Genomic DNA, 16661 nt, shown 5'->3' with positions numbered 1-16661 from the left:
TCAATTTCTTTGATTTCCGAAGTGGAAATTGAAACGTCAATAAACGTATTTTAACCTTTAATTGTGGCTTACTCCCATTTAAATATAAATTGGGTATATATAAGTCAAGACCTTCAAACCTTCTTCAAACATCATCTGGTAAATGACAAATGTCAATGTCATATTACCGAACTGTTTCCCCTGTCAAATATTTGATTTTGATAGCTTTTGAATTGTAATATTTCTATAACTACTACTTAAAAATAAATTGTACAAAATGTGATATGGTATCAACGTTCTAAATAATTATGGTATATATTTTTATGAACGTTGGAACGATTATGTAATATTTTATCAATCATGGAATCTGATAGAATATTAGTAGCTGCAGGACTTACAGCAGCTGCAGTAGTAGGAGCATTTGTCTTTTGGGGCCCTTCTCCTACTTCTGGTGGCGGCCGAGGTAGACTAGCTGGCTTGGTAAATCTTGGCAAGACTTGTTTTTTGAATGCCATACTTCATGCTTTAGCTGCTTGCCCCAGTTTCATTACTTGGCTAGAAAAGGATAAATATGTAAAAGAAACTAGTCTTCGTAGTACATTAGCAACAGTAATTTCAGGTAGCTATTTTTTGAATAAATCTGTAGTTAATGAATGCTAACAAGTTATTAGTTGATATAAAATAAAATGTAATTATTTGGATACATAAAAAGTGACTAATGGAAATCAATGAGATAAGTCTTGTCCAAAATTAAAACTATACTTTTACAACTAAATGTTAACAATTGGTAACTATTATTTTGTATGAAAATATAGTTTGTAGTTATATTAGAAAACTTAATGGTAAATATTATCAACATTATTGTAGTCCAATGTTGTTGTATTATAGTAAATACAAGACAATCTCTTTTATTTCTTACTGTCTCTGTTTTTTTAGTCTCAAAATTGATCCACTTTGGTGACATTTATCTTCTCTGTAGATGCTCTAATTATATATCTTACCCAAATTAATTGTCTAAGATGTGGTTTGTTATATATAATCTCCCAATTTTTTAAAATTTTTAATTGGTTTTGTTTTGTCTGCTCTCCTTAATTAGTTCATTTTTGTTTAAGAATTTTCGTCGATATTTTCATTGTATCTACATAAATTTTCTTCACCTTTTATGTCAGTAAGTATTGTTGTTTACTTTGATTATGAGGTCTAATGAATTGGTCTAATTAGTGTTTTAACATTTTTTTAAGCAGTATTTTTGACTTTTTCTAAATGCTTTTTTACTTGATAAAATCTACTCATAGAATCTCATAGAATCTACTCATAGAAGTGTTATTTCTAATTTCTGAGTGGATATCTGGTTATAAGATTGTACTCTATCTTGTTTGTTTGATTGTTTGATTGTACGATTGTTTTTATTTACTTTTGTGTTTATTGCTATGCCTTTGGACACAAGGTTAAACGGGGTACTAAAGAATGTTATCATTGTTTCAATCCATTTTCAAAGTTGTTCTTCCTGTTTTTTTTTTCTTGGAGGTTATTGTGTACTTTCAGATCATGGTGTATTAAGTTTTTCAACAACAATTGTTTACACAGCTCTGTATTGCCTAATATTTGTGATGGATTTGTGGTCTTTTCTTTTTTGTTGATTTCTTATCATTCAGCAAGTTGCTATCAACAAGTGCTCATAGACACTTTGTCTCAGGACCAGCAACCTCCTGTAGAGTCTTACGTTGCCATGTTATCAATTCCAATTGTAACTTTAACATCATAACATGAGATCTAATAATGTAACCTAAATTCAAATTAATAACATTTAACTGGTTTTTACCCAAATATTTAGTGGCTCAAAACATGTACACCTAATTACTATTTAAATGGGAATAAGCCACAATTAAAGGTTAAAGTATGTTTATTGACGTTTCAATTTCCACTTCGGAAATCGTTCTCAAAATACAAACATTAGTGTTTTTAGACTAATGTACACCTAGACACACTGATGATGGAATATGGATTCCGAAAACCTTTTGTGATGTAGCTCAATTGGGTATTTTAATTATATACCTTTTATAAAGGATTTTTAAATAAATTTTTTGTGATACATGGTATACAGCCAGCTACAGGAACTTACGTTTCCTTGTGGATAATATATTTTTATTAAAAATGTATAATAATAGACAAATTAACAATTTTTTAATCCAAAAACCTATTAACTAACAAAAAAATGTGTTATATAAATGATCATTACAGTACTGTAACTAACATAAAATTAATTCTTAAGAAACACAATGACATTTATATTACAACTAGAATGTCTTCATATGAAAAGTATAATTGCAGTCAATACTAATGCTGACATCACATTTGCTAAACTTCTGCTTCTAATTGGGAAATCTTGGGGTAGTAGTGGTTGTAGAGCATCCAGCTATTACTGATACTTTCATCAATGAGCCATGTGAAGATACACCACCACCACTTCTTTGAACAGATTCCAATTCAATATTTAGATATGTATCTTTTTGTTTACCTTGGTAAAATTCAAAATGTAGTTGTCTATTCAGTTAGATTGTTTAAAGTGCCTCCCTCACCCTCATTTTTAGAATCTTCATTTGTTAATTCACTGACACCTGGAGGCTCAATGAAGATTTCATCCAAATCATCTATATATGCCAATTCTATTGCTACTTATAGAGTTAAGCCTTCTCTAGAAAGAAATAAAGAGTATTAATACTTTTCTTAAGGTTGAACATTGAAAATGACACATACTCCAAAGAGCCTAGTGTTACATATATGTAAATCTACAATTAAGAAAGCTGTTTTTATTAAACATACACAAAGTAACTAACTATTTTCACAGACAACAACAAAAAAGCACTATTTAACAGCATAGTTGTAAAACTATCATGTGTTTTACTCTAAAAATAAGGTTTTTGCAGCACTTACTCAAAATGAATGTTATTTTATGATACTTGCTAAATTACATTTAGTTCAGACTGTAGTTACTCATTAACTAAAACAACTATCAGTCTGGCTTTGCACGGGAGGGTTCCTTATGTTTGTTTTGAATGCCTTACACTGCCATCAATGTAATTGTAGCCAAACTGAAATTTCATGTAAAGCTGACTAAGTACCTCTGTAAGCATTACATAAAAGTAACAGTAGGTCATAATGGGTTATTGTGTTGCAAATTATTAGTAGTTGAAAAAGTTATTAATAGTTTTTATTGTTTTTATATCTACTCTAGTAGATAGCTTTTACATTTACATGATTGTTACATTTATTCCATTACCGTGTAACCTATGGTATTTTTCTGTTTGTTATAATCTTCTTACCTTCTTGTATTCTTCTAAGCTGTACATATTTTGTTATGATATTTATAGATCATGATTGCATACAATATTATAAAGAAAAAGTGAAAAATAGAGGGACTAATTTGGATCTATTAAAAAACTTTATTCAAAGTAACTGTGATTTTAAGAGATATTAATAAAAATGTTTTAGTGGTAAATGGCACAAATAAAGCTGTACAAGAAACATATGCACCTGCTGCAGTTATTAATGCACTGAAAAGGTTGGGATGGGTTATCCCTGCAGGTGAACAGGATGCCCATGAATTACTGAATGTAATTTTGACTACATTAGATGAAGAAACACAGAAGATTGGAAGAAAGGTAAGTACCATATGTATACTGTATGTACATACACACAGCAACAAAAAATTATTTCTAGAAGTTACTACAAATTTTATTCAAAATGTATTCTTAATCCTCTAAGCAGTTGGATTTAGATTTTTTATTTATAGGTTTTAATTTTTTTATTTATGTGGCTATTAAATAATCTTCTGAGATATATTTTATGAGAAATAGTAGTTTTTCCTTAAATTTAAGATGGCAACATCAAGGTAGTTTTAACTAAAAATGTATCACATTCTTTTTTAAAGTATAGCCAATCCAAGCCCTACCCTACAGCATTGTAGCTGCTATTATACCACCACTCCCTACTTCCTAATTTTGGATTTTATATAGGATATTAAAATGCTCCCCAAACACATTGTAATAATAAGTGTATTTCACTTCAAAATCTAGATAATTTTCCAAAAAGAGATAATACTTTTTTATATCTAGCTTAGTATCCAGGTAGATATATAAATATTAACATTTAAACTGAAAACAGTCAATATTAATCAACTATTCATCATTGCTCATGCTTGTAGTGAGGTAGGCTTTTTTCCTCACAGGCCCACTGGAAGAGTTTGCATTTCATTTTTCCAAATACTTTCTCTCTCTTTCCAAATACTTCAAATACAGAGGCACAGTGTGCTGATCTCCCACCAGTCATGTTTCATTCTGTGTACTATAGATTATTTGTAAATTTATTTTAATTATACCATCAACACACTGCAATCATATCTCACTGCTTAATAATTTGACTTTTATATAGGTAGAGGTATGATGATGATTCTATCATTATTTTCTTTCTTTTTAATGTAATTTATTTATTTAGCATATCTTCCACTGGCCTACTATGTTTTTTCTGTTACGAATTATATACTGTGCTTACTTATTAGTATGATACTAGCGGACCAACTCGACATCAAGTTTTTTAAATGAAATTTTTATTTTGCGAGAAAAATTAAGTGATCAATACAAACAATATAAGCAAGAATATACATAACATTCATCAATAATAATGCAAGTAAAAAGTGTATTAAATATCACGAAATATTTCATCGAAAACAATGTTTTTTGTTATCATTTAGCAGTTAATTTTGTATGCTGATCACGAATCCGGTGTCAGATTTGCTCTATCTTGACATTTTATGCGCGTTTCGGGTCACTTCCGGTGTCGGATCGCAACCGGAAGTACATATTTAGATTCGTCTCGACGAGACCTTTCGATCCATATATACATTGTGGGGTCTAAAACTTAAAGTAAATTTTAACTTCCGGTCATCTCAAAACTGGAAGTGAATTTTTGTACCAAAAGTATATCTTGACAATCTCATATGTAATACTAATAATATTCCGAAAAAATATTTTAATTATCTAATATGGTTTTTGAGTAAAGTGGTGGAGAAGAAAAGGGCTTAGCGTTTTAGTATATAAGATAATCTGTCTTTTCATAGCATTTTAAAACATAATTATAGCTACCATATATTCTTATTAAAACAATAATTGATTGCTCTATATTTTTATTAGAAGACAATTATATAATTAGGATATATTTAACATTTTAGGCTGGTTGTTTATCAGATGCACTAGGTATGAATGACTTACAAATTGAAGATAATCACGAAGAACCTAGAGATTTTGATTCATTGGGTAGTGTCATGTCTCTAAATGAATTATGTAGACCAATGAGTGCAGGTTGGCGTGGAGGTGCTATTAGACGAAATAGGTGGATATCTAGATCTTGTAGAGCTCTACAAATGACAGGGCCTCCGCAGCAACCTCTCAGTCATCCATTTGCAGGAACACTTACGAGTCAGTTAAGGTGCACTGTGTGTGGATTTAAGGTATTATTTACATTTTTTTGATAGATATTACTCTATAGTTTTAATTTTTTTTTTCTATCGATCAGGGAAATTGATAATTTAATATAATTAATTAAATATTGGATAATAATTAAATTAAAGAATCACGGAATGGGAAAAAGTTCTGAAATATAGGAAAAACCAAAATAAATACTAGAACAAGCTGTGTTTAGAAAAAAACTAAACAAATGATATTATATTCAGCCTAAAAAATAATAGATAAAAAAGGTTATAACTCATTAGAGAGATAAAAATTATTAGAAAGTATAATACATATGATCGACAGTAAGAGGCAGACTACGAATTTGTGGCAGCAGTTAAATGAAATTATAATGAACAAAGGAATAAAACAAAGCGATAGCTGGAATCTACTACTATATTTAATTGTAATGGATGCAGTAATAAAGAATTCAGGTACTAGAAGTAGAATAAAAGTCACAGATGTAATGCAGGGTGATAAAAGGAAGGCCACATCTGATAAAGAAAAATGTCGAAAGGCCATCTGCAAGATGAGTGGATGATATTTGAAAAATAGCTGGAAAAAACTGGACAATGTCACAAAAGACAGAATTATAAAAAAGTCAGAAAGATGCCTATATCCAGTCGTGGATAGACAAGGAATAGAAGAATATAACATATAATCAACATTTAAACCAAAAGTAAAATAAAGCAAAAGAGAACTGCAGGAAGTAAAGAAATGGATGGAAAATAAAGAAGAAATGGAAAGATAAAATACTATTTGTTGATAAATTCAAATGTTGCAGTTTTAAGCATATTTACTGCATTACAACGCAGGACTCTTAGGGGTTGCTGACCCCTACGTAAATGTCTCTCTATGAACTATAGGCAGCAACTAGTTATAATATACAACCTGGGTAATAATGTCTCATCAGTATGGACCTTACGTGAGATGGAATGAGAAACACCTGTTTAAACAGAGAGGTATATTAGGTCCGACCTTTATATCGTCGAAAATGCATTAGTGGAAATAATAAATTCAACAGAAAAGGGGAAGTTCAATGTTGCCAAACCTATTGGTTTTATTTGAACTGTTGTATTTTTAGCATTTGAACAATTTTCTAAGATAATTAAATTTGGGCGAATTGATTTAAATGGCAGCTTACTGATGCCACAATTTTACTTTAACATTTTGATTTCCACTTCGGAAATCGTTTTATATAAATAAAATTTATTAATGTTTCTTATTTTAAGTACGATTTCCTAATTGGAAATCTAAACATTAAAATAAGCTTATTTTAAAGTCACATTGTGCCTTATTCCCAATAAAAATAATAAACTGCATATGACTCCACAATAAAAAAGCTTCATACAAAATTATTTGGCAACGCGTCGTCAAAGTAACGACACTTTGATTTTAATTCTGTAGTAACGAGCAGAACAGAATTAGTTTGGTATGCCATGCATATTGCATGGGTTCGTGGGTGGGTCTTTCATAAAGCCTGATAAATAAAGACAGTACTAGTAAAGCATTAGGAAGGAGTAGGTGTATTATATTAAATTTAAACAGGACGAAAAATTACGTCTTTTAATTAAAAATAAGATATTTGGTATTTTCCAAATAATATCTTTGAAACCATATTTTCGTTTAGATTTTTTGGAGGTAGTAGGTGTGAAAATAAAAACTAGTTCTATAAAAATGAAACAAAAAAGATAAAATTAGTGTAAAAGTATAAAATTTACTCTATAAAAATGAAATCAAATAAAAAATAATTCCAACACTACTGTTTAAATTAAAAATAATTAAAAAAAAAATTAGAAATTCTAAACCAAATAAAATTCTTAGGTAATTAAATGTTTAAACAGACCACCAAATTGTAACGAACAGTAACCAAATCTATTATACAACGCATTTCTCATGGCGTTGAGTTCATCTGCCGATATGTTTTGGCCAAGCTGGATTATCTTTTCCTTTAGTTCGTCCAAGTTGGTGGCTCGCTCGAATTCATGCCTGTACAATTTCGTTTTAAGCATCCCCCAAAAATAAAAATCTAGAGGAGCTGTGTCGGGTGACCGAGGCGGCCATTTTATTGTACCGTCTGTACTAATGACACGTTCAGCAAAAATTAACGCTAAATAGTCTCTAACGGCTTTTGCATTATGTACAGGATAGCCGTCTTGTTGAAACCAAATTTAGTTGAAGTTAATTTGAAGACGTTGAAGTGCAGGAATAATTTGATTTTGCAGTAATTGGATATATTTTAAATCAATGAAAAAAGGACCAATAATATAGTCTCCCAAAATTCCAGTCCAAACATTCAACTTTTATGGATACTGCGTACGCACAGACACACTCAACTGCTTATTCTCCTGAGACCAATAACTTACAACGGATGGATTATGTTTCTTGTGAATTGTGAAGAAGAACTCATCTGTAAACAAAATATTTTTCAAAAAATTATTATTTGGATGGCATCTCTCGCATCATAATTTCACAAAATTGCATCCGTTTAAATTGATCATCAGGAAATATTTCTTGAGTTGTCTGCACTTTATAAAAATGGTAATTGTTTCTTTTCAAAATATACCTCACTGTCTTTGTATTCAAATCAACTTCATCGGCAATTTGTTTACTTGAACACGGCGTCGCTTCAGCTAATGCACAAACTTGAATTTCTCTAATTTCTCGTTATTGAGAAATTTTCTTTTCGCGAGGTTGATCTGATGGGCAGCATTTTTACATCTGCCATTAGTACAGCCAAACTTTTCAAATTTATGAATAATGGCCAATACAGTTTTTTTAGGTATTGGCCTATTTTCAAAAGAAATAAAAAATAAATTAATAGTTTCTTGTACTGGATTGCCCAGAAGGTACCTTTTTAATAATTGTACCTGTTCTTCTGTTGTATAAACAGTCTGCACAGAAATACATAGCATAGCGTTCGGCCTGTCTCGTATACAGTTTACCATTGAAGAGAACGGACGAATGTTTATGTTGCCAAAATTATCTTGTTTTATTGGGAATTAGGTTACAATTTTGTCAAATAAAAATGCGAATTTGTAAATTTCTCATAGTTTTAAAAAATTGTGTACCAGTATTTGTGTCAATTAGTGTTTCATTTTTAATATCATCATCCAGTTTTAAATGGCAATATAATCGCGCCACTGATCGCCAATTTTTTGAATCAGTTCAATGTTTTAATTTAAATATGTAATAAGGCAACCTTGCCGCCGTTTCTTACGTATAAGCTGGATCGGAAATAATCGTCTGGCGTTCACTAATGGGCGTGCATGAGGAATGTGGAAGGGAGACCAAGGGGAAATATGATTGTTATCTTTATCTATTCGCTGAAAATATGATTTTATATCTGTGTTAGATATTCTGTTAAATTCTACTATACTGACCATAAACTTTTACCTACATCGTATATACCTTTACTAATATATTACTTACTAATATATACCTTTTATAAAGGATTTTTTTAAATCAAAATTTTTGTGATTCATTGTATACAGCCAACTACAGTAATTTCATTTTTCTTGTGAATTAAATGCTAATAACATTATTTTTAAGTATCAGATTTTGTTTTGTTTCTCATAATGGTTATATTTTGTTTATAGTCTGCGGTTAGATATGATAAATTTGAAAGTTTATCATTAGCATTGCCAAACAGTGCTGGAGATCTCGGGTGGGGCCGCCATAAGTTGCATCAGCTGCTGAATAATTTTGTTACTCCAGAGGTTGTAAATGATGTACAATGTGATGGATGTAACAGGGGTAGGGATCCTGCCAGGCCGGCAATTTTGTCAAAACAAGTCAAGATTCTCAATTTTGGTAAGGTAGGTAAACAGGTATTCATTAATTTTAATTTACGTTATTATCATTAATCTAATTCATTATTAATCTAATATGAGAATAAGATAAGAGATTATTCTACGGTTCAGTATTACTTTAATTAACGTTTACATTAAATACCTCCTTTATTACGGTCAATTTTTTTTGACGTTGGTAGATGCACTCGATCTAGCTTATTCCAAACGTTTTTTTTTCTATCCCCCACCCACAGTTTGGCGGGAAAAATGAAAAATCGAAATGAAAAATTTCCACCTTTTTACATTTTGCGGCCAAACGGTGCATTTTCTCATAAGTATATGTACATTTTTTGGAATCAGTACGTCCCGCTTAATCGAAATACTATAAGTGTGCTATTTTTAGTACGGTATAGGCAGTCCCCCCACTTACTGACCAACGGCTTCGGGCGGATGAGTTAGTAAATGTTTAGGGCACTCTTTTGTCCTGAGACTGAGAAATCGGTCTCGAAGGCGGATGAACCCTACAGAATGGTCAACGGCATAAGGATGCAGAAGGCAACGGGGAACCACTGCATTAAAGATTCATAGAGTACCCCTAGTAACAATCATCATGGCAGATATGCAAAGGAGAAGTACTGATCATGGACATCGGATAACAAGATCCGACAGGGGAAGACAAATAGATAAATACAAGGCTTCTCGGTCGTAAACCTGCGAAACTCTTGTAATAAGAAAAAGACAACCATAAAAATTGCTACATGGAATGTAAGGAGCAGTTGTACAATTCAAAAATTTTTACTTGTTTCCGCAAAGACCGTACAGATGCAAGTCGTGCAAGCGGTGGTGTAGCAATACTAGTAAACAAATCCATCGAGGCGATACAAATTCCAATAGTCAGTGATTTGGAGGCCGTTGCTATCAGAATCATATCTACCAGTTTAGTATCTATTTGCAATGTTTACCTTCCTTGTGACAAACAAGTAAGTTCTGATAGCCTTTGCAGGTTATTAGAGCAACTGCCACGTCTCTCTACATTCGTTAAAACACATTTTCCCGAAATATCCTTTTGAAAAGTTGCTAAAATACCAGCTTTCCCAAGCTCATGAACATGGAAGAAGCGTCCAGTTTTTATGGGTTTCCTCACACGTCGGAATAACAGGAAATGAAGAAGCTGACAGGATTGCACGAGAGGCAATTTTAAGTGATTTGTCGGAGCCGATAGACAAGTGTATTTCCAGTGACTTAAAAGCTTATTTTAAAAATAAAGTGTTGTGTTTGTGGCGAAATGAGTGGTCTCAAACTAATTCCAATTTAAATAAAATAAAAAATAATGTGTCTCAGTGGTTTCCATCGTCGCGCAATAGACGAGAACAAATTGCGGTTGCGCGTTTACGTCTAGGACATATCAGATTAACGCACTCCTACCTCTTCACAAAGAAAAATCCACCTATATGTGATCAGTGTAACGTTCGATTAACAGTCGAACACTTTTTAACAATTTGTAGTAAATATGACCAAGAAAGACAGCGCTACAAGATCCCAAACGCTCTACCAGAGGCTCTAGGTCAAAACTGTTCCTGTGACAATATAGTGAATTATCTCAGATCCATAAACATTTTGTATAATCTGTAGATGTTTAACTTTGTTATTTATATTTTGTTCCGTCGCTAATAACCTTTTGGTGGATGCGACATCTTTTTCTAATAAAAAAAAAAAAAATGTAAGGAGCTTATTCTCTTCGGGAAAATTAGATAACGCCGTGTTGGAAATGAATCGTTTGGGTATAGACATATTAGGCATGAGTGATACACAATGGCCAGGAAATGGCAAATGTCCCACAAATAATCATGGCATGTTTTATTATGCCGGAAGTGACACCACAACCCATCGATACGGAGTTGGAGTCATCATCTCAAAAAAATGGAAAGATGCTGTAGTAAACTTTACTCCATTCTCAGAGCGTGTAATGTTAATACAATTGAAAGATAAGAAGAACATAATAACATCATACAAGTGTACGCTCCTACAGCAGAAAAAGACGAAGAGGAAATAGAACAATTCTATTATACTTTAAACGAGGTGATGAGAACAAAAAAAAAAACAACACATTAACATAGTAATGGGCGATCTGAACGCTAAGGTAGGTCAGAGTAAAGTTGGAGAAAATGTCGGAGAATATGGCTTAGGTAACAGAAATGAAAGGGGTGACCGTTTAGTTTAGTTTTGTCAAAGTGAAGATTTAATAATAACTAATACATTCTGTAAATTACCCGCAAGGCGACTGTATACGTAGACGTCACCTCAACACATTTAAAAAAAAGTAATCAGAAACCAAATAGATTACATAATGGTGACAAAAAGGTACCGTAATGCTGTGAAATCTACTAAAACTTCAGGTCAGGATAGCCTTGATGATTTCCAATCTCCGATAGGAAGACCTATCTCCAAACCTTAAAAATCCCTGAGAAATAACTCAGTTCATGCTAAAGAATCTAATTATATTTTTCTTGTTTTTGATTTTTAAATTAATTTTTATTTTATTTCGTTTTTAGTTACCAATATGTCTTTGTCTTCATATATCAAGAAATACATGGCAGAGTAGTGGAGTATCTAAGAGACAAGATTATGTACAGTTTCCAATGAGGCTTTCCATGTCTGCGTATACTTTTATTCAAATTCATTATAAGCGAAAATTTGATAATTCTGTAAGTAGAAAATATTGTTACTTTTCTTTAAAATAACTTTATTCAAACACCAACAATATTACAATACTTAAACTCCATGACAACTATCAACTTCAAAAACTCAAATACTACTCTTATTCGAACCCCATTCCAGACTTTACTAGACATTTCTGGATTTTCCGATAGCGTCTATATCATTCTATATTTCTTTAATACCCCTTCTTTTTCCTCAAGGGACTTTTTCTATATGGAATAAATCCCACGAAACTCTCTTAACAATATGTTATAATCATATATTGCTATATTGTGTTACCAAGTACTTGGTTGTTTGAAAAGTTATCAGTAACATAAGTTATAAAGTATCAATCTTGGGAATTTCTGAAAACAATTGTGTCAATAGTAACGATAGTTCGTCTCTTCATAAAAAGTACTAACTTGTACTTTTTTTTTCATTCCAAACGTATTTATCGATTAAATGTGATTACTATTATTATTTTCAGACATACACAAGCACAAGTGAAGGAGGGAGTCCCCTATCTAGTAGCACCCCGATATGTTGGACTGGATCTTCTCTAAGTGATATGGCCAACGAATTTAGAAATGTGTATCAGTTGGCCGCGGTTGTTGTACACGCAGGTGATGCACATTCAGGACATTTTATAACATACAGAAGGGGTCATCAGAATAGCAGGTTAATATATATTTTATTTTACTAAAATTTTTCTGCTTCTAGTCCCTATCAGTTATTGAGTGGTGGTAATCATTCTGGCAATGATAATTTTATTTGCGGCTGCAGTGCTCATTTAATACTGTACTCACATATGTGTATGTTGACATTCTTAATTGTACTTCTCCAATTCTTGCTTTACTAATTATAACTTTTTTTTGGTTTTAATTTTTAGGACATATTTCTTACTAATTTCAGCTACTTTGATAAACTGCGTTAGGCTTTCACGGTGGTCGTCTAACTTGTTAAACTGTTTGTTCGGGCTGTTAGGCCGTTGTCTTCTGAGATTAGTTCTCGACGTTTCGCCAACACTAGGGGTTGGCATCTTCTGGAGATGTTACTGCTTCGCTCGTAACCTAAAAATGACCGTCATTTCGATACCGTACATAGGTATCGAAATAGACTTTTGTGTTTTTTGGAAATATAATTCTGACTCTATACGAGGGCGGTCCATTAGTAGGCGAGTCGCCTACAAAAAAAAACGAAAATTTTAGAAAAGTGCTGATTTATTTCTTAACTTAGTTTCCTCCTTTAGTCTTTACTCTGCAAGGTAGGTCTTCTTGGCCGCGATGATCTCCACATCCAGCTGAAATTTCTGGTCGGCTAGGAACTTTTTCAAGTTTGGAAACAAAAAGAAGTCGCACGGGGCCAAATATGGAGAATACGATGGATGGATCAGCAGTTCATAACCCAGTTCCACCAATTTGGCAGTAGCGGCAGCGGAGGTGTGAGCCGGTGCATTGTCATAGTAAACGAGCACTTTTTCTTCGCCAAATGGGGTTTTTGCAATTCGACACCGAATCAACTTAATTATTCGGCATAGTAAAGTCCTATGATTGTTTTGCCCTTCTCCAGGTAGTCGACTTTGTGAATCAACTGTTCGTTGGTCTCTGGTATATACCAGTGGATCCATGTTTCGAAACGACTAAGAAACTTCTTCGGATTGCGTTTAAACAGCGTCAAGTACCAACCTGAAGTGGTCTAATGGTTGCGCTTGTCCGGAAAGAGCAAGTGGCAACCATCGCACCAAAAACTTTCTAATTTCCAAAATTTCATGCAGAAGATGACCCAATCCGTCTTTTGAAATTTTGAAATGCCCACTGTCAATGCCCACTGAATACGAGATATCGTGGATTTTTTCACGTTATCTTTGGTGGTAGCCGTTTTAGGCACATCTGGGCATGCTGATCACAAACCGACGTTCAATCTCGTTGAAACTCGTTAAACTAGTTTTTGTCGGTCGCCATCGAATCACCGTATACAGCGCTCTTTTATTTCGCTGCTCGATTCCCCTTTCAAAAACAATAGTCGAGTTACCTACCGATATTGCTCTTTTTTAATTTTTCTAAAATCCGGGATTCGACACAAATTATACCTCATGAACTTTTAATTCTGGAGTCTAATTTTGACAATTTTGTATGTATATTCCGGAATTGTAACGTCAAGGTACACTACACCTTCTGAAAATAATTAATGAATGAGCATGAACTCATTAAGAGCGTAGGTGCAAAATTTCGGGAAAATGCTTTTTCAATGCATTCATTTTTTTCGAATCCTGAGAAAACTAACAAATATTTTTGAAAAATTTAAACGCAGAATGAAAGATTACATTATTACCGAGGGCCGAAAGTTCCTTAGAATAAACAAAAAGTTTTTTTGAATGAGATATTTGAAATTAAAAATCACAATAAATTTTCTCTTTTTTTCACCCCTGTAACTTATTAAAATAAACATTATAGAAGTTTTCAGGGACTTTCGGCTCTCAGTAATAATGTATTCTTTCATTCTGCGTTTAAATTTTTCAAAAATACTTATTAGTTTTTTTAGGATTCGAAAAAAATGAATGCATTTAAAAAGCATTGGCCCGAAATTTTGCGCCTACGCTCTTAAACTCCTCACATAAGCCGTCAATATGACATTTTTACTTTTTAAAACTGTATTTTGTGTTTTTTGGTCGAACCATCGAGATTAGTTTAATATAGGCTCGAGTGAATCACTTTAGAACATTAGCTAATAAAGTAAGAATTATCATAATTATTTTCAACCTGTGACAGGGGAAGGCACGTTCAGGAATGTAGATAACATGAAAGGAATATTAATGTTATTTCAAAAAACCTCTTTTTGCATTCTGTTTTTTATTATTTCAATCCATATTTGTTGCAGGTGGTACTATACATCGGATGTTGAAATAAGAGAAGTATCAGTTGATGAAGTACTGCAGAGTACTGCTTATATGCTTTTTTATGAAAAATCCTCTACAATGGGCAGCGTGTTTTAACTTAAACCAAAAATCATGTGATGTTTAGCATTTTTAGAATATTAATATGGTATAGGGATGCCGAAAGTTGTATCTTAGACCTTTCAAAAACTGGGCTATTTATTTGGAACGTTTTAGCATTGCCTTCTACCATAAGATAGTTTTGCATTTAATATTTATGTTCGTACGATTTAATTTTCATATGTTGATGTTAATGATAAGACTTATTATTTTTGTTATTTTCGATTTCGATATAATCATTAAGTTTTGATAAAATTTATAGAAACCATCTTTGATTTACATTCAGCTCTCTTAATACAAGAACAAATTCTAAAATTCTGTACATTTCTACAATTGTATACACAAAAATTAAAGAATGAGATCTTGTATTGTTGATTCTATCGATGTGGAGCTACTAGACATGTAGGTATTGCCTAAATAATGCGTACAATAATGCGCTCATTAAAACGAATTAACTAATTTACTATACTCGAATTTAAACACCACATTTATTAAGGCACGTAATTTTTACGATGATGCGTTAACTATATTTTAAATACTCTTCCTCTATTTTATCTCTTCCCTTCCTTTTTTCTTCTCTTCTATTTTTGGGCATCGGATTTTTGTAATATATGTCTTGAATAAATGCTTTGCAGTTACATACAGTTTACTTAGTTTGCAGCTATGTCTTCACAAATAATTGCTCATTATATCCGAACTGTTGTGGCTCCTCGAGCGAGTACCAACCGAAAGGATATGAGAATTTCTTCTAATAAAAATCTCGTGCTCAGCGAGGTTACCTAGGACAGTGTTAGTTGCCTTCTGTGTAAGGTAAACGCCTAATGTTGCATTTGAGTAAATCGTTTTTTAAAATCATAAGTTTCTTGTAAATATTTTTCACAATAAACGGCATAAAATTATATACTTTATTTATTTTAAAATTGTGTTGAAGCAGTAAAATCTGATTTCCTTTTATATAGAGAACTTAACGGTTATATTCAGAATTTCGATAATTAAGTCAAGCGAAATAGGTTTCTCAGGACATCGCAATAGCCAGGTATTTGACGAGTTTTCTCGCTAATGTATACAGTACCTGGCCAAAATATTAGGCCAAGCAAGGCTACTATATGAAGTTATTTCTCTCTTAATTATGAATATATTTGAAAAAAGTTACTGTTTTGTTCTTTTTTGTGAATATTAACTCTTAGGTTAAACTGTACTAAAAAAGTTAACAAAAAACTTTTATTTATTAAAAAAGAATAATTTTTACAAAGTAGGGATAAACTTAATATTTTGTATGTCCGCTTTGGCTGCTACAAGAGCTTGAACACGTCGAGGCATAGTCTCGATACAGGCTGGAATAGTTTCCTGGAGGTGAGGATTATCATTCCACTCATATATGACCGTTTCAAGTAACTCCCTTTTATTAGTAATTTTTTTTTTTTTCGCAATCTCCCTTTTCAGTAGTTCCTACCCATTCTCAACAGCGTTCATATCAGGCGAGTTGCCTGGCCAGTCAAGAACTGTAATTTTTTTTGTTTTAAATAAGTTGAAAAATTCTTAGCCTTGTGGCAACATCGTGCATAAATATGGGCTCCTCTTCTCCAGAAAACCATTCCTGCAGTTGTAGCAAAAGTCTCGTCTCGAGTTCTTTCCGGTACTGATCTTGTCTCATCGTGTTTCCCACCACGTAGAGGCCTATACCTTTGCCGGATACCA

The 16661-nt window shown here is 32.4% G+C and overlaps 1 protein-coding gene across 1 annotated transcript; it reads left to right on the top strand.

Moving 5' to 3' along the window:
* The first annotated feature begins 154 nt into the window (after positions 1–154).
* Positions 155–16062, top strand: Usp30 (ubiquitin specific protease 30). Its single transcript, XM_072527117.1, has 7 exons — positions 155–598; positions 3472–3641; positions 5207–5485; positions 9083–9301; positions 11827–11979; positions 12459–12649; positions 14849–16062. The coding sequence occupies exons 1-7, from the start codon at positions 340–342 to the stop codon at positions 14961–14963; spliced, it is 1386 nt and encodes a 461-aa protein (XP_072383218.1). The 5' UTR covers positions 155–339; the 3' UTR covers positions 14964–16062.
* Positions 16063–16661: the final 599 nt, after the last annotated feature.

Source organism: Diabrotica undecimpunctata, chromosome 3, assembly GCF_040954645.1.
Source record: "Diabrotica undecimpunctata isolate CICGRU chromosome 3, icDiaUnde3, whole genome shotgun sequence".
Classification (NCBI taxonomy): Eukaryota; Metazoa; Arthropoda; class Insecta; order Coleoptera; family Chrysomelidae; genus Diabrotica; species Diabrotica undecimpunctata.
Note: the sequence above shows the minus strand (reverse complement) of the source record. Positions and strands in the feature narration are given on the sequence as shown.